This window comes from Microcaecilia unicolor, chromosome 6 (genome assembly GCF_901765095.1).
Source record: "Microcaecilia unicolor chromosome 6, aMicUni1.1, whole genome shotgun sequence".
NCBI classification, from domain to species: domain Eukaryota; kingdom Metazoa; phylum Chordata; class Amphibia; order Gymnophiona; family Siphonopidae; genus Microcaecilia; species Microcaecilia unicolor.
Window position 1 is genome coordinate 291,577,793 of NC_044036.1, and position 25,027 is coordinate 291,602,819.

Below are 25,027 nucleotides of genomic sequence, written 5' to 3' on the forward strand. Positions count from 1 at the left end.
AAGAATCTGAACGATTTCCTCTCACGCCATGTCATTTTCAAAAGACATTGTTGAGAGGTCAGGACCGTTCAGATTAATGGGAATTTGTCTGGAGCATTGTGAATGTGTTTCTGCCATAGCACCTTATTTCACACAGAGCACTTCAGTTGATATTTGAGCCAATGGCTTAGGAGATGAAAAGCTCTGCAACACTGACCATTGCCCCAAGATATTGGTTCCTATACTACAGTAGCTGAAACAGTGCAAACTCAGTAATAGAAGCATTTCTAGCCTGCCTTTCCCAAGACCATCTTAGGTGACTCAATCCACCTATAGTATGAATACCACCCATGATTTACAAAGCATCTCCAGCTCATTGGAGATGAAGAATGATTCTCCATAAATCCTCCATCCTGAAGTTGTATAGGAGGGAAATACTACAAGAAGCCAGGAGTCCAAGCTCAGCCTTATAAAGGCAACACAGTAAACCAGTATGTGAAGCAAGTGGACCTGGTCCAAAACAGAAGTGATTAATTAAAGCATGCGTCATAAACAGATGCTGCACTGGCAGAAACTTGATGGTAAGGCTTTAGAAAATATAATCTTACTTCCAGATTCTTGGTCTTTCTGCATGCAAAGCAGAAAGCACTGCAGCTACACTTCCAAATCACATGCAGATGCCCCAAAGCTACAGAAAAGCAGAATGTCACAATCCTTACTGGGACCTCGAGTGCTGTGCCCAAAGCGAGCCGGGCGTAAATAGTTGGGTCAGACCAGAGATAATCGGGTCAGGTTGGAGCAGCGAGGTGCTTGGTGAGGAACTTCCCTTCTCGCAGGGGCAGTTGGGCCATAGCCAATGATGAGGCACGCTCCTTCCCACACCGGGACGAGCGCGGCGTGCTCACCACATCCCTGCATGTCTCTTCCTGCCTGACCGCGGCGGCTTCCTTTTCTGATGTTCTTCCGGGATCCGGCCCTTCTGATGTCAGACTATGTCAGCTTTTTAAGCTGCTGAGACTCTCCCTCGGCGCCTCAGCTACAACTTCGGTTGTGTTCCTGGCTCTCTGGTCTGCTTATTTAAAGCTACCGGTTACCTCATCTGACCTACCGGCCTTGAACCTCACACCTGAACTCTGACGCTGCCTTCTGTCTGCCAACTGCCCTGAACCTCACGTCTGGAATCTGATGCTGTCTTCAGTTCGCCATCAGCCTGAACTTCACGCCTGGAATCTGACTGACCTCTGCTCATCTCCTGTCCTCCTGAGCCCGAGCCTCGTCCTCCATTCATGTCCTGTCAGCTGCCTACACCCAGGGGCTCAACCACTGGGGAATGGTGGTCATCACAGGAGAAGCATGGGGCTTGTTGACTGCTACTCCTATTTTGGGAACGGCTCAAGGGCTCATGTTGCGTGACACAAAATGACAGATGGGTCAAGGAAGCGAAATGGCAAGAGTGCTACTTATTGCAAGAAGCAACCTATGCACAGTGACTGGACGCTACACATCACTTTCTTATCCTAGTATTTACAATCATCTATTCTTAAGTCCTGGAAATGCTCAGATGGACAGCAAACTCCATTCAACCTTTACACTTACATTACCAAAAACCTAATCCTCTGACCCTTTAACACGATGTAATTGTTTTCTCACTGCTTTAAAATACTTTGTGATTTTTTTAAAAAATTGTTTTTGATGTTTTCTGGTGGTTAGTTTGGCTCACAATCAGATTCCAGACAGTTTCTAGAATTATGCCTCATTGTACCTGTTGAGTGAGACATGCTATGGACATCATATTTGAATAATACTTTTTCCTGCACATATATTTGGGGTGAGACAGTGGAATAGAGCACTTTGCATGACCAACAGGGATCCTTGTTGAGGACAGTGGCTCCAAGGCAATTCCTTCCAGTGCAGACACTGTCTGGAGTATGCTGCAGTGCTTCTAATGAAAAGCTAAGAGCTCATAAGCACAATGCACCAAAATGTTCATGTTATGTTTTTTATGGCCTCTGTTAAGAGAAGCACAGCTTACGTTCACGTCATATCTAGACAGAGACCTATGAACTGCTTGGAGAACTGAAGGGGACCTATTAGTCCTCTTGTGCTAATTTACTATTGTATGTTTTAATACAGTGGTCTCCAATTAGAGCAAGTGTCTCGAGCAGCCATAGTGGTGACCGCTTACTAAGTTTTTGCAGGGAAAAGAAGTGGTGAAAGTGATATGGGGTTGCCTATTATTAAAGAGAGAAAACAGATCTAACTCCACCAAGAAAATATTTATGATCCAGTGCTCTTGGGAAAATCTTGGGACTGCCATGATTAATATTGAGGAGCTGGGGATTCCTTTAGAGTAGCAGAAAGTGGGATGGGTTAGCAGAGTAACAAAGAAGCTTTAAAAAAAGCCAAAGAACAAACTCCTCCCTACTTCCTCAACACAACTCACAGCCTCCATATCAGTGCAAATGGGCATATGAACTCCCACTTCAATCTCCATTCCAAAACAAGTTAAATGTAAGACACTACTTGCCTGCCAAATAATTGGGCAAGTCAATACCCCCCCTCCACTGACATGCACCCACCTGCCCAATGTCTAGGGAATTCTATTATATGGCATCTAGCATTATGTGCTATTTCCGTGCCAACTTTCCAGAACGTGCCTAAATGGCCAAAAGATGCCAGTTCCATGTGAAACTACACTTAAACACCCAGTTATAGAGCAGTGCCCGTTTCCACACAGATCTGAAAAGGGGATGTGACAATGAGCGGGTCAGGGGTAGTTAAAATATACGCAGTGTTATAGAATTTGGGGGTCCACACCCAGCTTGCACACCAGGATTTATATCTGGTTTCAGTTGGTGTAAATGCTCATGCCCAATGCCAGCTTTTGGTACTACATCCAGATCATGCCTCCCCCCCCCCCCTTTTGTATCTGATAACCCACTATGTTTGTTTTCAGAGATATAAACTGCATAGTCACTTTCATAGACAAATGGCGGTATAGCAAGTATCAAGATTAAATATTTTTAATGTTTTTTATTGCACTGTCACTGCTTTGTTATATACTCTTTTCGTGATACTACAGTATTTCTGCACGTAGTCACGCTTTTCACCTTATTAGTATTTTTATTGATAATTTAAAGTCTTAGATAAGAGGTAGTGTTCTAATGTGGAACTAATATTTAGCAATATTGAGGGCGAGTCTAATGCTAGCAAACTGTTAGGCTATATAGTGATAGAAAAGTATATAACCTGAGAGTAAGCTGGACTTAGTCGGAGAAGTACATAGAGATTGCATATGTGAGCAGCCTATGTAACTCCCCTATGAGAAAAGCCTTGTAAGTAACCAAAAATAAAAAAACCTATTATTTTCTCATATCTGTGTGGCTTCCACTTTGTCTCTCCCTAACTACTAGAATGTGTGGAACATTCTATGGGGTTGGGGAGGGTAGGTGAATTTATAAACAGGTCTTTGCTGGGACCGCTGCTTTTTAACATATTTATAAATGATCTAGAAATGGGAATAACTAGTGAGGTAATTAAATTTTCTGACAACACAAAGTTATTAAATTGCAAAAGGATTGTGAAAAATTACAAGAGGACCTTATGAGACTTGGAGACTGGGCATCCAAACGGCAGATGAAGTTTAATGTGAGCAAGTGCAAAGTGATGCATGTAAGAAAGAGGAACTCAAACTATAGCTACGTGATGCAAGGTTCCACATTAGGAGTCACTGACCAGGAAAGGGATCTAAGTGTCATTGTTGATGATATGTTGAAACCCTTTGCTAAGTGTACAGAGGCTAAAGAAAGCAAATAGAATGTTAGGTATTATTAGGAAAGGAATGGAAAACAAAAATGAGGACGTTATAATGCCTTTGTATCGTTCCATTGTGCGACCGCACCTCGAATACTGCATGCAGTTCTGGTCAGCGCATCTCAAGATAGATATAGTGGAATTAGAAAAGGGAGGAGGCAGTGGTTGGTAGCAAATAGGTTCTTCTTGTAGCAAGAGCTTTGAGGTGCTTTTTATTTAAATTGAAACTACTGATTGGTTGTAAAAATATATAAAAATAATGTGAGCAAGCTTATTCAGCTTAAGTACAACTCAACGGGTGTCAGAGCAGGGAGTTGAGAGAAAAACTTCTAGGACCTGCTTTGGGACCAACTGCACAGGGCAATTATAGGCTCATTTACAATTTTCAGTCTCCACCTGCTGGTACAACTGCATAACCCCTCACTCTGGGCTGGGCTGGCAGGACTAAAGGAAAGCAAATTAAGTTAGCAGAGACTACCTAATTGCTCCTTATTTGGCTCCAATATGCTTTCTCTGATATCAAAAACCCCAGAATAAATATTTGAATATCCTGTAGTAGGAGCTATGCAAAGTCCTGTTTATAAAATGAAATCTGATGGCACGTGGACATGAATTAGTGTGCCCTGGCATATGAACAGATGGGAGGCACCAGACAAGAGACCTACCTTTTCCATCAGTTGCTGAAGCTTCCTGTAAATGTCGGATGGACCTGAAAAACAAGCAAACTCTTTATCCATTTCTTCCAAGATGCACTTTTTAAATTGTGCAGCCCTTTGCTAAAACATTTATACAAGGTGAAGATACAGAGAACCATCAACCACTACAACTGCTGCCCAAACAACTCTTAGTAATGCACTTTCATTTCTGCTTTGCATCATCTCCTGCTATTCTAGTATTACTCCTGCCAGAATTCTGCACCATAAAATTCAAAATTCTGTAAGTTTGTTTAAATATTTTTGCATCCACAGCCCCCACACTTCATTTTACAGCCCCCTCCCTGTACAGATACCATCCATATTTATTTTCCAGCCCTCCCTACCCCCCACACTTCATCCATCTTACAGCCCCTCCCTGTACAGATATCATCCATATTTATTTTTTTCCAGCCCTCTCTTTCACCCCCCCCACCCACATTTCTCCCATCTTACAGCCCCCTCCCTGTACAGATACAATCCATATTTATTTTTTCCAGCTCTCCCTCCCCCCCCCCCACACTTCACCCACCTTAACAATCCCCCTTCCCTTCATGAACACAGTCACCCATCATCTTCTTCCAGTCCCCTCACACCTCTGCACTCACCGGTCCAGCGCAGGAGGAGCTGCAGAGGCACTCATTGGGAGTACCTTTTAGGGCAGGAAAGAACCCCACTGAGACTTCCTATGGCAGCCTCATGAGATTGCCGCTTGTCTCAGTGGCCATTTTGAAGTAGCAGTGGTATTGCAAAGAGCAGCAGTAGTGGGCAGGAAAGAGTAAGGTTCTTTCCTTTACCCAAAGAGGCCACTAGACCACCAGGGCATGATAAGGTAGGCCCAGGGGTGGCCCACCGAGGCTCAGGGAATGGGGCGGCCAGCTGGTTTTTACTGCCATCCCCATTCCCGCAGTACTGCAAGAATAAAGTAAATCCTGAACGACTGGAAAATTCTGCGCTATGCAGTCGTGCAGAATTCTGGCAGGAGTACAGTATGAAGACAGTCACACACAGCTGTTTCAGCTATTTTGCAAAGTGACAAGTCCTTATTTGAATAAGGCCACCTTACCCCTAAATCCATCAGCAGACACTTTGGCAATTTTTTTTGTTTTAACAGAAAAAAATTGAGAGAAAACTACTATTCCACTTGAGCTTGTTCTATTGTTGATCTTCAAGATCAATCTAATGTTGCTGTATGTCCTGCTGACAGATTTTAGACCAACCTTCTCCTTCTTACATCTCATGTGTTAAAGTATTATTAAACAAATTGTCTAAATCCAATTGTTTTCTGGACAGCTGTCCCTCATATCTTATGAGAGAGATTCCAACATAGATAAATGACTGGCTAACTTCCTTTCTGAATGATTTCTTGCTATAAGGTTTATTTCCACGTCAATTGGACAGCATTATCTTAATACCTATTGTTAAGAATGCCAAATTAGATCGTGCTTTACCAGCCAGTTATAGACCAGTAGCAAGAATTTGTCGCCTTGCTAAACTGCTGGAAGCTTATATTGCCGAGTTGCTGTCAGATTTAGTTAACTTTGACTGTCTACATTTATTACAATTTGGATTTAGGGCTAGCCATTCAACCGAAGCGGTTTCGTTAGCTATTGTTTCTTAAGCAAAGGCTTTATTTGCTCGAGGTAAGTCGGCTGTTCTACAATTTGATCTTACGGCTGCTTTTGATACAGTTGACCATTTAAGTTATTTATTTATTTATTACATTTGTATCCCACATTTTCCCACCTCTTTGCAGGCTCAATGTGGCTTACAATATGTCATGAATAGTAGAAATATGTAAAAATTAGACATTTGGTATTACAGAAGGATCTTGGGTAACATGAGAATGAAAACATGATAGTAAAATAACAAGTAAACTTTGTAGGACACTTATGGGTACATGTGTGGAAGTTCACATGTGTTGGTCGTTGTGGTATGTCTTGTCAAAGAGATGGGTCTTCAGAAGTTTGCGGAAGTTAGTTAGTTTATAGATCGTTTTTAAGTTGCGCGGCAGCGCGTTCCAGAATTGTGTGCTCAAGTAGGAAAAGGTTGACGCATGTGTTAGTTTGTATTTTAGGCCTTTACAGTTGGGGAAGTGAAGATTAAGGAATGTGCGGGATAATTATTTTGCATTCCTGGTGGTAAGTCTATCAAGGTCTGACATGTAGGCTGGGGCATCACCATGAATGATTTTGTGAACTAGGGTACAGACTTTGAACATGATGCGTTCTTTGACTGGGAGCCAATGTAGCTTTTCTCGTAAGGGTTTAGCACTTTCATATTTTGTTTTTCCGAATACGAGTCTGGGTGCAGTATTCTGGGCTGTCTGAAGTTTCTTGATTATTTGCTCTTTGCAGCCAGCGTAGAGTGTGTTGCAATAGTCTAGATGACTGAGTACCATTGATTGTACCAGGTTTCGGAAGACGGTCCTTGGGAAGAATTGTCTTACTCTTTTTAGTTTCCACATTGAGTGGAACATCTTTTTGGTTGTATTTTTCGCGTGGCTCTCAAGTGTTAGGTGTCGATCGATGGTGACTCCAAGAATTTTTAGGGTGTCCGAAATTGGGAGACTCAGTTTCGGTGTGTTGATGGTGGTGAATTTGTTCGTGTTATGTTGAGAGGTTAGTATTAGGCATTGGGTTTTTTCTGCATTAAGTTTCAGCTGAAATGCGTCTGCCCATGAGTGCATGATATGTAGACTTTGGTTGATGTCGTTGGAAATTTCCTTTAAATCTTGTTTAAACGGGATGTAGATCATTACGTCGTCTGCGTATATGTATGGACTGAGGTTTTGATTTGATAGTAGTTTAGCCAAGGGTATCATCATTAAGTTGAATAAGGTCGGTGAGAGGGGGGGGATCCTTGTGGGACTCCACATTCAGGTGTCCATGTGGCTGATGTAGTCAAATTCGATGTCACTTGATATGAGCGCATGGTTAGGAACCCCTTGAACCAATTGAGAACGTTTCCTCCAATTCCGAAGTATTCGAGGATATGCAGTAATATTCCATGATCAACCATGTCAAAGGCGCTAGACATGTCAAATTGTAAAAGTAGAATGTTCTTGCCGGCTGCAATCATTTGTTTGAATTTAGTCATGAGAGTGACTAGTACTGTTTCAGTACTGTGGTTAGCCCGAAAGCCTGACTGGGAGTCATGTAATATAGAGAACTTGTTTGTGAGTTGTATAGTCACCATCCCTTCCATTAGTTTGGTTATTAAGGGAATTGATGCTACTGGTCTGTAGTTGGTTAGTTCACTCGCACTTTTCTTTGCATCTTTGGGTATGGGGGTGAGTAGAATGTTTTCTTTCTCCTTCGGGAAGAGTCCATTTTGTAGCATAAAGTAATGGTTCGTTAGGTCTGTTATAAATTGTTGAGGGGCCGATGTCATAAGGTTGTTTGGACATGTGTAGTTTGCAATGAGATTTGGCGAATCTTTTAAGCGTATGGAAGATGAGGTCCTCCGATAATAACTCAAAGTTAGTCCAAGTTCTATCTGCTGGATATATCCCTGGGTCTGGATCTAGACAGTCAAGGAGTGCGGCATATGCAATGGTGCTGACAGGTATTTTAAGTCGCAGTGGTACGATTTTCTCATTGAAGTACTTCGTGAGATTGTCAACTCCTGGTTTATCTTTACTGTTAAGCTTCTTGAGCCTATCTAGCAAGGTTTTGCAGTGGATGAAAGTTCTTGACTCAGATTTTATAAGGTGAAAATGTCCGACAAATTTTCTAAGGAATGGATATCACCATGTGGGGTGCCTCAGAGCTCCCCACTCTTTCCATCTTTATTTAATACTAGTAAGAAATGCCCATTTCGGGAAAAAATTAAACGGGCACTAGCAGGGTAAACCCCCCCCATCCTCCCTCCCGAGTTCCAGACCCCCCTCTCCGTCCGTTCCTTCCGAGTTGCAACCCCCCTCTCCCTCCCTCGGTCCCTCCCTCAGTGACTCCACTGTTTGCGATTTAGCGATGAAAGTTCGCAGCGCTGTCGCCGCAGCGCTGTCGCCGCAGCGCTGTTGCCGCAGCGCTGCTGTAACTGAATCTGTGTGAGTCACACGTTGTGCCTTCGCCGCCCACCCGCGACGTCATCGCGTTTTGACGCGAGGGCAGAGCTACAGTGACTGCAGTGAAGGCCAAACCGGATATCTCGGGCGCCTCATCCGGCTTGAGGCTTCATTGGAACGTTGGAGGTGCCTTTTATATATATAGATTTATATGATTTCATTTTGCAATGGTTATTCTCAGTTGAGGGCAAAAATTTTCTCTTATGCAGATGACACGTTTTTGCTGATTCTTTTTGAGGTAAACTCAGCTTCTACACTTTCTACTATTGCTCAATGTGTATCTAGGATTGAACAACTGAGCTTAACACATGGTTTCAAGTTAAATAAGAATAAAGCTAAAGCCTTATGGTTGAGCTATTTGGATTCCCTTGCCCCATCCGATTTGATTCTAGCAAAAAAATTGACGCTGAAAGTAGAAAAGGTTTCTAGAGTTCTCGGGGGTGCTTTTAGATACTAAACTGTCATTGACACCACAAATCAATGCAGTGATTAAGACCACTTTTTAAAAGTTGCATCAATTTATTCGCTCTTTGTTTGTGGATAAGCATTTTTCTATTTTAGTTCAGTTTGTACTTCTACCTTACCTAGATTATTGCAATGGATTATACTGGTTTGTTGTCAGCCCAGGCTTTCTCCATTTACAGGGTCGTACAAAATACAGCAGCCAAAATGATTTTTGATTTAAAAAAAATCGGATCATGCCACACCTTGTTTGTTGAACCTGTATTATCTGCTAGTTAAGGCTCGTATTTCCTATAAATTAGCCTGCTGGGTCTATAAACCTTTTGAAGGATGCTGCCTGGAATATATAACTAAATTATTTACATTTCCTACTTCACCTTCATTTTCTCAAGTGGGTGATACTTGCCTTACTTTCCTTCTGTGTTAGGACTGAAATACAGAAACTGTCTACAGTTCTGAGTTTTTTTTTTTTAATTTATAATTTTTATTGGTCAAATAATACAACCAACCAACATTCAAAATGCCCTTTTCCAACCATAAATTCCGTTAACATAAGTATGAACATTGGACAAACTTCCATCACAATAAAGTTTTCCCCCATTTTAGCCCTCCCTTCCCCCTACCCCAATCCCCCCCCCCCCCCCTCTCCTGCTCTACTTCTCTGGCTTTCCCAGCCCAGATTTAGGAAGTGTGTTCTAAAATTTCATTCAGATGCATCCATTCTTCTGCTGCTTGGTTTAACTTTCCCCTGTGGCGGTCTGTTAATTTTTCCAGTGAGGATACCACTTTAAGTTTCAGTATCCAATTCTGGATAGATGGACCCTCTTTCCGCTTCCAATTCGCGGCAATAATTGTTTTTGCTGCTGCCAGACCCATCCTCTTAATTCTACATTGCCATTCCTTTCCTTTTCCATTCCCCCATCCCAATAAGCACCATTTAGGGTCACACGGAAATAACACTTCCAAGGCCTTGGTAAGTAAGTTGGCCACCTCACCCCAAAATTTCTGCAATGGCTCACACTCCCACCATATATGGTAGTATGTGCCTATTGTCTGTTCACATCTCCAGCATTTATCAGAGGCTTCCGGATACATAGCTTTCAACCTGTCTGGGGTATAGTACCACCTGCTTAGAATCTTATAAGCATTTTCTTTTATTAACACGCAAATAGAGGTCTTTTTAACCTCCAAGCAAATTCTTTTCCATTCAGTGATACTGAATACCCCACCTAAATCCTGTTCCCACGCCTTCATATATGGTAATTTCTCCAAATCCTGACCCCCATACAGTCTGGAGATCCCCTTCCCTCCACAGTTTATCTCCCCCCACAAATTCTCAAATCTTTCCCTTTCCAATGAATTTTCTTTTACCCAATTCTCTTTGGTTAAGTAATGCTTAACCTGAAGGTATGCAAAATGATCCGTCCCAGGAAGCTCATATTCAGACTGGAGCTCTTCAAATTTCTTAATAGCCCCGTCTCCTATCATTTCTCTAAATCGAATCAACCCTTTCTGGGCCCATGTCTTAAACACTGTGCTCTCTCCTCCCGCTGGAAACCCAGGCTCCGGAGTAATCCAAGCAAATGTTGAACTCTTCTGGGGGCCCCTAACTCTCCCATTCAGGACTCCCCAGAGCTCCAGTAAATGGGAGACAAAAGGGTTTAATGTCATTTTCTTGTAGTTATTCTCTGGAATGGAAGCCCATAATAGCCCGTCGAGCTTTCCCTCCTGTACAAAGATCTGCTCTAATCTTGCAACCAGGGGATAAGTCCACCCTGCTCCATTCTGTTTTTTTTTTTTGTTACACTTGTACCCTGCGCTTTCCCACTCATGGCAGGCTCAATGCGGCGGGCAATGGAGGGTTAAGTGACTTGCCCAGAGTCACAAGGAGCTGCCTGTGCCGGGAATCAAACTCAGTTCCTCAGTTCCCCAGGACCAAAGTCCACCACCCTAACCACTAGGCCACTCCTCCACTCCTAATTTAATTGTGCTGCCCAATAATACCAAAGCACGTTGGGCAGGGCCCTACCTCCTTGTTCCACCTCAATCCACATGATTTTTCGGGATATTCTCACCGGGCGTCCCTCCCATATGAATCTCCCTAATTCCGCTTGTATTTTTAATATCTCTCTTTTGGGGACTTAGATTGGCAACGTCTGAAATAGAAACAGCAGCCTGGGCAATACATTCATTTTGACAGCAGCACTCCTTTCCCACCATGACAGCCACCCTGCCTTCCATCTATTTAAATCGTCTCTAATAGCTTTAAGCAGAGGCCCATAGTTCAGTTGATAAAGGGTTTCTAAATCCAATGGTATCCAAATTCCCAAATAATGAAATTTGTGAGGTGCCATCTTAAAAGAAAACCTTTTCTCCAACTGCCTAATCTCCAGTCCCGAGGCTGTCATCCCCATAAGTTTGGATTTATTTATACTTATTTTAAACCCTGATAATTCCCCAAAACCCTTGAGTTCTGCAACTATAACCGGTAACGTTGTTAGGGGAGAGGCAACATAAAATAAGATATCATCAGCAAATAAGCCAACCTTGTGTTCTCGTCCTCCCATCTTAACCCCTTTAATATCATTTAAAGATCTAATTCTCTGTGCCAGCGGTTCTATAGAAATGGCAAACAATAATGGTGATAGTGGGCACCCCTGCCGTGTCTCCCTTTGGATGTTTATTTGTTCCGACCAGCCTCTATTCACTTTAATCCTTGCCACTGGTGATCTATATAGCCCTTGGACCCATTCTACAAACGCTCTACCAAACCCCATTTCTGCCATGACCTCCCACAAATAGTCCCACTCCACCCAGTCAAAAGCCTTTTCGGCGTCTACCGTTAGTATCGTCAGAGAACATTCAGTGTACGTCGGATATTATCCGCCACTTGCCTATGTTCTATGAATCCCGATTGATCTTCATGTATTAGGTAGGGCAAAATTTTCTTAAGCCTATTGGCCATGACCTTCGCTAGTATTTTTACATCTGTGTTTATCAGGGATATCGGTCGGTATGACCCACATACCGTCGGATCTCTTCCGGGTTTTAACAACACCGATATACCTGCCTCGTACATACTAGTGGGCAAGGTTCCTTCTCTAGCACAGGCATTTCCAATCCGTACCAGCAATGGTCCTAGCTCTTGGCAGAAAATTTTGTAATATTTGGCCGTGAACCCATCAAGTCCTGGCGCTTTCCCCCCTTTTAGTCCCTTAATAACATGTAGTATTTCGTCTAACGTAATAGCTGCTTCCATCTCCACCCTTTGTTGTTCCGTTACCCGCCGCAAGCCTAACCCCTGTATATATTTCCGAATATCCACAGTAGATACCTGGGTCTCCTTAGTGTACAAATCCCTATAGAAACGCATAAATTGCTTTTTTATTTCCTCATCTTGATAAAACATTTTATCTCCCGCCCCCTTAATCTTCATAATCGTATTTTTAGCCCGTCTGTGTCTTAGGCCCCTGCCCAGCATACTACCTGCTTTATTACTAAATTCAAAAAACTTTTGTTTTAATAAGCTCCTATGGTATTTCATCTTTATCATTTGTATCTTCTGCAACTCAGTTTTCCACTTTAATAATTCTGCTAGGCTACTGGGGTCTCCCCTTCGGTGGTGTTCCCCTTCATGGCGGGCCAAATTCTGTCGCACCTATCTCCCGGGCTAATCCCTCCCTTCTCCGCCGTGCCCCCAAACTAATGAGGTGCCCCCTTACCACTGCTTTCAATGCATCCCAAAGGGTCCCCTCTGAGACTTCACCCGTATCATTCTTATCAAAATATTCCTTAATAATGCCCCTCAATTCTGTACATTCCTGCTCGCCATCTAATAGTGATTCATTAAGCCGCCAGTTCATTCCTACTCCCCTTTTCCCCATGCCATTCAATGTTATCCATATAGGAGCATGGTCTGAAGCATGTATACTATCTATCTCTGAACCTTTTATTTCCCCCCAGACCGTCCTACTACACCAGACTGAATCAATCCTAGTGTAAATTTGTTGTGCATGTGAATAATGTGTGAATGTCTTCTGCCCAGGGTGCTGCCATCTCCACACATCCACCATATCCAGCTCCTTCATTAACTTAAGAAATTGCCCCTTCGTCCGTGTGTCCTCATTCCCTCGTCCCTTAGAGTGATCCATCTTCTCTACTGGAAAATTGAAATCCCCTCCCATAATCACTCTCCTTCCAACAAATGCCCCTAGTTCCTCCGTTAAAGATTCAAAATATCCCCCCTGTCCAGTATTTGGGGCGTACACATTTACAAATGTAATAGGTGTATTATGAAGTCTCCCTTTCAAAGCTATACATCTCCCCGCTTTATCTTTATATACAGCTTCTTTCACAAACTGCAGGCCTTCTCTAACATAAATAATTAGGCCCCCCGTTTTGCCACCTCTCGGGTCAGCCACTGGAAAGCCTTCCCCTAGGCCTTTGTTCAGTATTAAGGATACATCTTTTTGTCAAATATGGGTTTCCTGTAGCATTATTACATCCCATTTCATCTCTCTCAATTCTCGAAAAATAATACTTCGTTTACCCGGGCTGTTTAATCCATTAACATTCCATGATCCCACCTTTATCCCCCCCCCCATCTTCCCCACCTGCCCCCCCCCCCCCCCCCCCCCGATCCCCGCAACTGGCCCATCCCTCTACCAGCCAGTTTGAGAACTGAGGAAGCTAGCCTTCACCAGAATCCCTTCTTATTACTTATATATCCCCTTCAAAATTGTTTTCCCTCCCTTTACTTAGATTTCCTTCATTCAGAAAACTTTCGTAACTGTGATAACCATCACCCTTCAAAGTGACTCTTAAACCCCTCAGCATTGTTACCTCCTCTCAAAAATTAAGAGTACAGTCCCATCATTTAATCAAGTCCCAGTATCCAATGTTGTAGACCTCCTTTTTTCTCTGTCCACCTTTTCCCAGCTGGAAGTGTTCCGTCTGGAATCTCCCTGATGCTTTTTCGGAGAATTTCCCACTTCAGTTGGCAGGTTTGTGCATCCCATCTCTGCTAGTATTTTCCAGGTTCCTTCCGGTCTTAGTAGTCTCCGTGTCTTGTCGCCTGCTGTAACTTGGAGCCCAAAGGGATACAACCATTTATATCTCAAACCTTCCCTCTGCAAATAGGAAGTAACCGCCTTAAAGTCTCGTCTCTTCCGTAGTGTCATCTTAGCAAGGTCTTGGAAGACTTGGGGTTTACAGCCTTTCCAATGTACCTCCCCCATAGCTCTGGCTTTCTTCCATATTCGTTCTTTTACTGCATACTCATGGTAACAAACAATAATATCCCTGGGAAGATTCCCTCTCCGTGGGCCCAAGCTCCTGTGAGCTCTTTCAATTTTTATAGTCTCAGGCTCTTGGTCATCTATTGCCTCAGTTCCAGAGTGCAGGATGAACATACTTAAGTCTTTTACCACTGTCATTACATCCTTAAACTGTTCCTCCTCTGGCACTCCTTTAATCCTCAGGTTGCACCTCCTTGTTCTGTTTTCCAAGTCTTCAATTGCTCTTTCCAGCTCCTCCCGTCTTTGCTGCTCCGACACCAGCCCTGTCTGCAAGCTGCCAACCTCCTCTGCCATCGCCTCAATCTTCTCTTCCGTTTCAGCCACACGTCCTCCTATCTCCTTCATTTCTGCGTGCAGTTCCGCCACCGCTGTTTGAATGCTTTTCCGGGTTGTTATAAGCTCTGATTTCATCTCTTTAAACCACTGGGAGATTTCTCTCATGTTCACCGCCATGTCTCCGGTTTCAGCATTATCGGGGTCTAGGTCCGACTCAGATTCCTCGGGCGCCATTTTCGCGCCACACGTTAGGACTCTCTGGGACCCACTCTGCCCCGTTCCGGTTTTCTCCGATGTATATTTGTACTGCGAAAGTTTCTTCCTCGCTGCCATCACAGCCCGGGACTCTCTCCACCTCCGTATTTTGAAATCTGCTCTCTTCTTCAGGGATTATATCACCTTTTTTCACGGACTCCAGCGGAGCTCCGTTTCTAAGCTGCCATCTTCTAGCTCCGACGTCACTTCCCCCAGTTCTGAGTTGTATTGATTTTATTTCTAGTGTTGAGATTGTTTCTTTTTCTTTTGTTTGTAATCCGCTTTGAACCAACTTCATTGGGAGTTGACTATAAATACATCAGCATCATCGCTCAACACTCATTCCTGCCTGAAGCACCTACTCCTAATCCAGCATCAAGACTCCCACACACAGAGCATTGCCAAAAGCACCTCACTTCTGCCCTGCAGTACTCCCTACATGTTCAGTGTAGACAACACCACACAGCTGTGCCAGTGCACCTCACTCCTGCTCTGCGGCACCCCATACTATTTCAGTGCAGAGATTCCTCTCCACCCATAAGCTCTACCAGTGCAATTCTTAACCTTCTATTGCATTATGAGTACATTCAGAAAACAGTGTTAACATAATGCAACAGAATATGATCCCAAATTTCAAAAAGAGACAGGTCAGCGCACTGCTCTGCTTTAGTACTGGGCAGGAAGATGCATCACGAATGTTCAGAAGCAGTATTTCAGTCAAGTGGGACCTTGGAGTGAGCAAACCTAAAACCACACTTGCTTGAGTAATCTCCTCCCTCCAGGAAGCTGTTTTGTCTTTATTTTGAAATGCGACTCTCCTGGTTTTGAATTAGAGAGCTGCACGGGAACGGGGTTTGCGGGAATCCCGCGGGGGATGGAAGCAGTTCTGTGGGGTTCCTGCAGGGACAGAAGCAGGTCTGTGGGGTTCCCACGGGAACGGAAGCAGCTCTGCGGGGTTCCCGTGGAAGCGTAAGCTACACCTGCACCAGCCTCTCATCTACCGAGTACCAAGTTCTGAGTGCTGTCTCCTCCTTCTCCTTGCTTTCAGCACAAATGTGGAAAATTTTCCATTAAGGAGGTGGTAGAGACACAAATGATGGAATTCAAAAAGGCGTGGCATGAACACAGAGGATCTCTAATTAGAAAGGTAAAATTATGTATAATCATACCTGATAATTTTCTTTCCATTAATCATAGCTGATCAATCCATAGACTGGTGGGTTGTGTCCATCTACCAGCAGGTGGAGATAGAGAGCAAACTTTTGCCTCCCTATATGTGGTCATGTGCTGCCGGAAACTCCTCAGTATGTCGATATCAAAGCTCCATCCGCAGGACTCAGCACTTAGAGAATTACACCCACGAAGGGACACTCTGCCCAGCTCACCACCGCCGAAACGGGGGAGGGGAATTAACCCAGCTCATCCCCACACAAGTGGGGGAGGGGAATCCGTCCAGCTCATCCCCGCGGAGCGGGGGAGGGACACCACACCCGCCGATGCGGGGGGATCTGGCTTATCCTGCAACCGCAACCGCGGGAGGAGCTGACTGACCCTAACACCGCCGAAGCGGGAGGGGTACAAAGCTGCCCTACAGCCGCACGAAGCGGGAGGGAGTGCCGGCAGAATTTATGTCTCAATCCAGCCCCGTAAAACGGAGGGGAGAGGAATGCAGCAGCTCACTGTAACACAAACTCGTCTCAACTCTTGAAGAATCCAAGTGAAAGAAGAACTTGAACACGAAGTCCTCCTGAAGTAACTGAAGGCTAAACTTGAACCTAAAATTCAACCAGAATATAAACAGTACAGATATCTGGGAGGGGCTATGGATTGATCAGCTATGATTAATGGAAAGAAAATTATCAGGTATGATTATACATAATTTTACCTTCCATATCATCAAGCTGATCAATCCATAGACTGGTGGGATGTACCGAAGCAGTACTCACCCAGGGCGGGACATAGAAATCCCTGACCTCAACACTGAAGCTCCAAACCGGGCCTCCGCCCGTGCAGCCACAGTCAAACGGTAATGCTTGGAGAATGTATGAGCCGAAGCCCACGTTGCCGCCTTGCATATCTCTTCCAAGGAGACGGATCCGGCCTCTGCCATCGAGGCCGCCTGAGCTCTCGTGGAGTGAGCCTTCAGCTGGATAGGCGGCACCTTCCCCGCGGCCACATAAGCCGCTGCAATGGCTTCCTTGACCCATCTTGCCACTGTAGGCTTAGCAGCCTGCAGACCCTTACGAGGACCTGCAAACAGGACAAACAGATGATCCGATTTCCGGAAATCATTGGTCACTTCCAAGTATCTGATGATGACTCGTCTCACATCCAGATATTCAAGAGCGGAGTACTCCTCTGGGTAGTCCTCCCTACGAAAGGAAGGGAGACAGAGCTGCTGATTCACATGGAAGCGAGAAACAATCTTGGGCAGGAAGGCAGGCACTGTGCGAATAGTCACTCCTGCCTCAGTGAACTGCAGAAAAGGCTCTCGACATGAGAGCGCCTGGAGCTCGGAAACTCTTCTGGCTGAAGTGATAGCCACCAAAAAGACTGCTTTCAACGTCAGGTCTTTCAGAGATGCCCTCGACAAGGGTTCCAAAGGCGGCTTCTGCAATGCTCTTAGCACCAGGCTGAGATTCCACGCAGGCACCACTGAGTGCAGAGGAGGGCGCAGGTGATTAACTCCCTTGAGAAAGCGCACCACATCTGGCTGCGAAGCCAGGGAAGCACCCTTCAGACGGCTCCTGAAGCAAGCCAGAGCCGCTACCTGGACTTTAAGGGAACTGAGCGACAGGCCTTTCTCCAGACCTTCTTGCAGGAACGCCAACACTGAAGAAATTGGAGCAGTGAAGGGAGAAAGTGAGCCTGCTTCACACCATGCTGCAAAGATACGCCAAACCCTGGCGTAAGCAGTAGAAGTAGAGCGCTTCCTCGCTCTCAGCATAGTGGCGATGACCTTGTCTGAGAAGCCCTTCTTCCTCAGACGCTGCCGCTCAATAGCCAGGCCGTAAGACCAAAGGGAGAGGGATACTCCATCACCACGGGACCCTGAGGTAACAGGCCCTGCTCCACTGACAGCCGCAGAGGATCGTCGACTGAGAGCCTGAACAAGTCCGCATACCAGGGACGTCTGGGCCAATCCGGACCCACCAGGATTACCCTGCCGGGATGCTTTGCCACCCGGTCTAGCACCCTGCCCAACATGGGCCAGGGCGGGAACACATAGAGGAGCTCTTGTGTCGGCCACTGTTGGAGAAGAGCATCTACTCCCAGGGATCGAGGGTCCCGTCCTCTGCTGAAAAAGCGCGGCACTTGGCCATTGGCCGATGACGCCATCAGATCTAGGCTCGGCTGGCCCCAGCGCTTCGTGATGTCCAAGAGGCGTCTGTCGTGACGACAATCCACTCCGGGGTCACCAGAGGCAATCCTGCAGACAACTTGTCTGTCTGCGTCCACCAGCTCAGCGCCTTGCGCACTGCTGGGTCCACGGGAAGGCGTACAGCATAATCCTCCGACATCGGAGTCCAGCGCAGCAGCAGAGATAGCTGTAGTGGTCTCATATGAGCCCTGGCCCAGGGCACTACTTCCATCGTGGCCGTCATAGAGCCCAACAGCTGCACGTAGTCCCAAGCCCGAATAGGAGAGGCTACTAGGAACTAGTCCACCTGAGCCTGAAGCTTGACAATCCGATTGTCTGGCAGGAACACTCTGCCCACTTGGGTGTCGAATCGAACTCCCAGATACACCAGGGACTGAGTCGGGCGCAGCTGGCTCTTCTTCCAGTTGATGATCCATCCCAGGGAGCTCAAAAGAGCAACTACCCGGTCCATAGCTTTGCCGCACTCTGCATAAGAGGGGGCTCGGATCAACCAGTCGTCCAGATAAGGATGGACTTGTACTCCTTCCTTTAGCAGGAAGGCCGCTATGACCCCCATTACTTTGGAAAAGGTCCGCGGAGCAGTAGCCAACCCGAAAGGGAGGGCTCTGAACTGGAAGTGTCGTCTCAGGACTGTAAAACGCAGAAAGCGTTGGAGAGGAGGCCAGATGGGAATATGCAGGTACGCTTCCTTGATGTCCAAGGAAGCCAAGACCTCTCCTGCCTTCACTGCCGCTATAACAGAGCGGAGAGTCTCCATGCGAAAGTGCCTCACTTTCCAGGCCCGATTGACCCCTTTGAGGTCGAGGATAGGCCGGACAGAACCTCCTTTCTTTGGAACCACAAAGTAAATGGAGTAACGTCCCTTGCCAATCTGATTTTTTGGCACCGGAACGACCGCACCCAGGCGGATCAGGTTGTCCAAGGTCTGCTGCACTACCACAGCTTGACCGGAGACTTGCAGGGAGAGAGTACAAACCCGTCTCTTAAGGGTTGGCAGAACTCTAGCTTGTAGCCGTCTCTGATGACTTCCAGCACCCACACGTCTGAAGTTATAGTGGTCCACTCGCCCAGAAACGAGGACAGCCGTCCTCCAATCTGCACTGGGGCGTGGACCAAGGCCCCGTCATTGGGTACGAGACCCTGGGGGAGGACCGGAGGGAGCACCTCCGGGACGGCGGTCTCTGCGAAAGGAATGCTGCTTGGGGGAGAAATTCCTCTTAAAGGAAGAGGGGGCAGAGGAACCCGACTTGCCCGGGCGGTACCGATGGGCTTCCTGCAACCGTCCTCTGGAGGTATCGGGACGAGTACTAACCCGAGCCCTGACCTCTGGTAATTTCTTGCCCTTAGACGTGCCGAGATCGGTCACGATTTTGTCCAGCTCGACCCCAAAGAGCAGCTTGCCTTTAAAAGGCAATCTAGCCAGGCGGGATTTAGAGGCGTGGTCAGCAGACCAATGTTTCAGCCAAAGCCACCGCCGCGCAGAGACTGTCTGAGCCATGCCTTTAGCTGAGGCTCTCCAGACATCATACAGCAAGTCTGCCAAATAGGCTAAGCCCGATTCCAGGGCCGGCCAATCAGCCCTCAAGGAATGATCCGAGGGGGAAGCCCGCTGCACCATAGTCCGGCACGCCCTGGCCACATAGGAGCCGCAAACTGAGGCCTGCAAACTTAATGCAGCTGCCTCAAAGGACGACCTTAAGGCCGCCTCCAATCTTCTGTCTTGGGCGTCCTTTAGGGCCGTGCCACCTTCCACCGGCAACGCCGTTTTCTTAGTCACCGCAGTGATTAAAGAATCCACGGTAGGCCACAGATAGGCCTCACGTTCACTCACAGCCAAAGGATAGAGGCGGGACATAGCCCTAGCCACTTTAAGGCTCGTTTCCGGGACATCCCATTGAGCCGCAATTAAGGTGTGCATGGCATCATGCACGTGGAAGGTTCTAGGCGGGCGCTTCGTCCCCAGCATAATGGCAGAGCCAACAGGGGCTGAGGGAGAGACGTCCTCCGGAGAGGAAATCTTCAAAGTGTCCATGGCCTGTAACAACAGGTTGGGCAAATCCTCTGGGCTAAAAAGCCGCGCTGCAGAGGGGTCATCCGCTCCATCCGAGCGGGGATCTATCTCCTCCAAGGAATCCGCAAAGGATCGTTGGGAGACCTCAGACACGCTGCCCTCATCTACATCGGAGGAGACAAAAGTCCTCCAAGGCCTGGAAATCAACCCGAGGGCGTTTACCTCTGGGAACCTCAACCTCTTTATCCGAAGAGGGAGCAGGGGCAGCGTTTTGCATGAGGAAAGCCTGATGCAGCAGCAAAACAAACTCGGGGGAGAAACCCCCCAGACTGTGCACTTCCGCAGCCTGGGCAACAGCCCTAGACGCACTCCCAACCGGCGCTCGCAATAGCGGGGGAGAGACATGCTGCGCATCCAAAATGGCGTCCGGCGCGAAACTCCGTGAAGGAGCCGCGCGGGAAGAACGGCGCTTAACTTTAGCCGCTTTTGTGCCGTCGCCCAAATTAAGGGCGTTCATGGCAATAATGTCTCCAACCTAAAGGGTGGCCCCGAAGAAGCCGTCCGAGCCGCGTGGCCGGCCAAGATGGCGGAGGCGAGGAGCGGGGGATGGGCGTTTATGGCGGGAAAAAACCGCCACGCCGGAGGAACGACCGGGACATTAATCGGTCACTAAACTATCACCCATCAAGGGCGAATCAGGTTGTAAAACCCCCGCATCCCCTCTAGAAGCGCTCCAGCGATCCGGGGAGCGACCCTTTGCGCCCTCGCCCTCCGACGCCATTGCCACGAGGAGAAGAATCGGGGAACCCCCTGCCCGCTATAAAAAGGTAAAATTACCTGCTTGCCGCTCCGAGCTGTAACGAACTGGTGTCCCAGTGAGTAGCTGCAATGAACGTTTAAAGAAACGTCGAATTAAACGCCTTTAAAGACGTTTAAAAATTATTATTATTTTTTTTTAAACGGAGCCAGCGGGAGGGGGGAGAAAAGGAGGGACCTGGCACCACCAGGTTTGCACTTGCTCAAAAGAGCCCTCAACCCCAGGCCTCAACAAAACCTAAGGATTAGGCTTGGAGGCCTAGCCAGAGCTGCTGCTGTGTGTGACCACCACCTGCTGAGATAGAGAACATACTGAGGAGTTTCCGGCAGCACATGACCACATATAGGGAGGCAAAAGTTTGCTCTCTATCTCCACCTGCTGGTAGATGGACACAACCCACCAGTCTATGGATTGATCAGCTTGATGATATGGAAATGGAAGTTATAAAAAACCTAACCTTAAATGGCTGCATGTGTGTGGATGTGTGAAGTAATGCTTAGATGGTGACTCTAGCCAATACCGGGAAGACTTGTATGGTCTGTGTCCAATATATGGAAGTCTGGTTTAGGATGGGCTGGAAAGGGCTTAGACAGCAACTTCAGTGGCTGGAACATAAGGACAGTTCTGGACAGATTTTTACGATCTGTGTCCCACAAATGAGAAGACAAAAAGACTGGAGTGGGCTTCAACGACAACTCCGCAGTTGGAATATAAGGATAGGGCCAGATAGACTTCTATGGTCTATGTTCCAGAAACACAAAAGAAAGACCATAATCAAGTATATAATATCACATTCATTGATTTAATCATGAATTGATAATGAGTGTGACTATTGGGCAGGCTGGATAGACCATTCAGGTCTTTATTTGCTGTCACTTACTATGTTACAATTAATCCTCTCTGCTCCCGGGCTGATGAGCAGACCTCAGCTCTGACACAGGCATGAGCATCAGATGTCACCTGACCTACTGGCGCGTGCATGTGGTGACCTCTCAGCACACAGTGCCAGTAAATCAGAGACAAATCTTACATGTGCACACCAGAGTGTTCCAAGTTTCAGCTTCCATTCCTTCCTTGCCTACAGTGCTGTGGCTCAAATCCAGAGAGAGACTGAGGGAGCTGACTGGAATTTTCTTTTATGTACCATTAAATTCTTACAGTGATGGGTGGGGATGGGTTAAATTCTTGCGGGGACGGGTAAGATTCCAGCAGGGACGGGCAGGGATGTTTTGAATCCATCCCTGCCACTGTCCATGACCAATGCAGTTTATGGAGAGCATAATATGGTTGTAAAGATTCAAATTCATTGAACTACAAGCTGCAGTGTTGTGTATGTCCTGCAGTGTATGCTATTAGTTTTATATGTGCTCATAGAATTAACTGCAGTAATCCGGCCACACTGTAACCATACTATGATTACAGCAGTTCTCCTACATGATGGCTCTGCCACTAAGCAAGCTGAGTGCATTCTACTGACATTTCGCTGATGACTTACCATACTACTGGGAAAAGGATTGCCCCGCAACAAAGCAAATCCACCAGAAAGAGGATTTCCTTCCACAGTCCATACTCTGTTGTCCCCTCTTCTGTGGACTCTAGAATGATATAGGCCACATTTGCCAGGACCTGGAGAAATGTAGTCACAGTGTGATAAAACTGAGATAGAAATCAAAGCATAAATAATTTCAAAACTATGATTTGGTGAAATTATGTTTTTTGATGGATCATGCCGAGATTTTAGCTGGAAAGAAGGGAAAAAGAGACTGGAGAAAATCTGTACAGAGTTGCTAATATTGCACATTTACATTTTTTTTTGGGATATTTTATTTCATGTGTACTGTGCTAGTATGGCCGTTTCATGCTATGAAAACTGCATCAACTGCTCCCACAGCAGACTCCATAATCAAAAGCAGCAGGTGCACTTCTAACTCTTCCCCTAATATGTTTCAGCCATTTATTTCCTGCTACTGAGGATGCAAGTCTATATGATATGAGAACGATGAGTCATTCTAAAGCACCAAATGAATACATGTATGATCCTAGGTCACTATACAAATATCTTTTGTGCAGTTCGTTAGGAATGGCTAGTTGTGGAATCACAATACTACTCTGAAGCTTGCTATGAAGGTACAACTATTTTTTTTTAAATTTAGAAACTAAGTGCTCTGTGATGTCCACAGCGAACAAAGCCAAAATGGTACCACACTAGGACGTGTAACTACGATTATGCTCGCTACGTGGTGCACCGCCTCTGCTCTTGTGGAAAGAGAGAATTGTGAATTCCTATGTGCATTGTTTTCTGGTGTTTTAACCATCTAAGCACCTGATAAACCTATGGAAGACTCCTGAAGAAGGTGCTACGGCGCCGAAACACGGCTGTGTTGAGAGTCAACCTGTTGTAATAAACTTTATTTTTTAACTGAAATTATACGTCTTCCCCATTGTTTTGTTAAGAGCCTATCTTCCCCACCCCCCTCTGTTCCATAGCAAACAAAGCACAGCTGGAGCTTCATCAGCTGTTTTTATTCTGTCACAGGAGGGAGGACCAGCAACGCTGGGGAGACCATCTCAAAAGTGGGCAAACAAGCTCCTCACCTGCAGTGGGATAACAATCATGAAGATCTTCTTGTCTTTATCAGACAGGATGTGCTTAACAAAAGCCCAACCAGTGCCAATCAGTGCGATGGTGATAAAGAGAAGTGCCCCCTTCAGACTGCAAAAGAAAAGCACAGAAATGTCTACAAGTGACCCCATGGCTGGCTGGCCCCTCTCAGCAGTACTGTCCAAAAGGAACCCTCCCACTACAGAGGCACTAAGGGTGTAGGAGTGGACAAGCAATTACTGTACTCAGCCTGCGGCCATCGCTAGCCTGGCAGGACAACCTCAAGCTCTGTGCATACTACCTATGGACTTTGCTCTTTGCACACAACTTACTTATGGACTTGGCCTTCTTTGTGGCATACTTCATACTTGGGTGTTTACTGAACATTTGCATCTTCTTGTATTGTGCTTTAACTATCAGCTGTCAGCTCCTGATAGCTAGATAGACAACTGATTGGGACAGGATGCAGATGCATTAGATAAACAGCATAACACACTGTTTACTTTGAGTGGACTTTTGTACTAACAGGATTTTCTATTTGAACTTTGCATACACACTTGCACCTTTGCTTTGTACCAAAGCCTAAGCTTACATATAATGAGCCTAGACTAAGGCCTAAACCTGTGCAGTTTAGACCTTTACTAGTAGTATGTATTTAATAACCAGCAGCTAGATAACAAGTTGTAGTAGTCAGCAATTTAGGTTTGTAGGGAAGGCAGCAGGCTCTGCCAATGCAGTCTCGTGATCTATGCATAGAGGCTGTATTGTGTAAACGTGCTGGAACACTACAATAAGTTACATTTTCTTGCAAAGTAACAATTTCTATGAAAGCTATGAAACTGACGTATCTTTTCTCTGTGAGAACTACAGAATTACTAATGTATTGCGCATGTGCATGTACTGCGCATGTGTATGTGTGACGTATGGTGTGTTTTATGCGCATGATCACTAATTTGTATAAGACCGAATGTCAGATGACGCTCAGGAGGCAGTATCCTGAGACTGAACTCAGTACTGTTCATTGCTAGCAATAAAGGTGTCCTGCTTTCGGAATCATTTGCCTCTTGTCTCCTGATTTACTTAGCCGAGGGCCTGTTTCAAGGGTACTTTGGTTTTGTAAGGAGACCTGGAATTCAGTAATCCTAGTTCTTTTAGGGATAGCAGTAATAATGCACAGCTTCTCATCAGCAACATAAATTAGTGGTGCAGGAAGAAATTTTGCAAGTAGTTTTACAAGTATATTTTATTTCTCCTCCTAAAATCTATGCTATCATTTTTCTGTTTTCTTACGAACATGTTCAATGGAATTTTTTTAACTCGTTATAGCAATTTTGTGATCCGCTTAGAACTCTGATAAGTGCAGACTAGATAT

At 45.9% G+C, this 25,027-nt stretch overlaps 1 protein-coding gene across 1 annotated transcript in view; it reads right to left on the reverse strand.

The window, feature by feature from the left end:
* GPR107 (G protein-coupled receptor 107) overlaps positions 1-25,027 on the reverse strand; it is an 88,184-nt gene that overhangs the window by 21,804 nt on the left and 41,353 nt on the right. The window contains exons 12-14 of the mRNA XM_030207846.1: positions 23,649-23,766; positions 22,549-22,679; positions 4,458-4,501 (exon numbers count right to left, since the gene is read on the reverse strand). Of these exons, the coding sequence (XP_030063706.1) occupies positions 4,458-4,501; positions 22,549-22,679; positions 23,649-23,766 (293 nt within the window). The remainder of the gene's footprint in view (positions 1-4,457; positions 4,502-22,548; positions 22,680-23,648; positions 23,767-25,027) is intronic.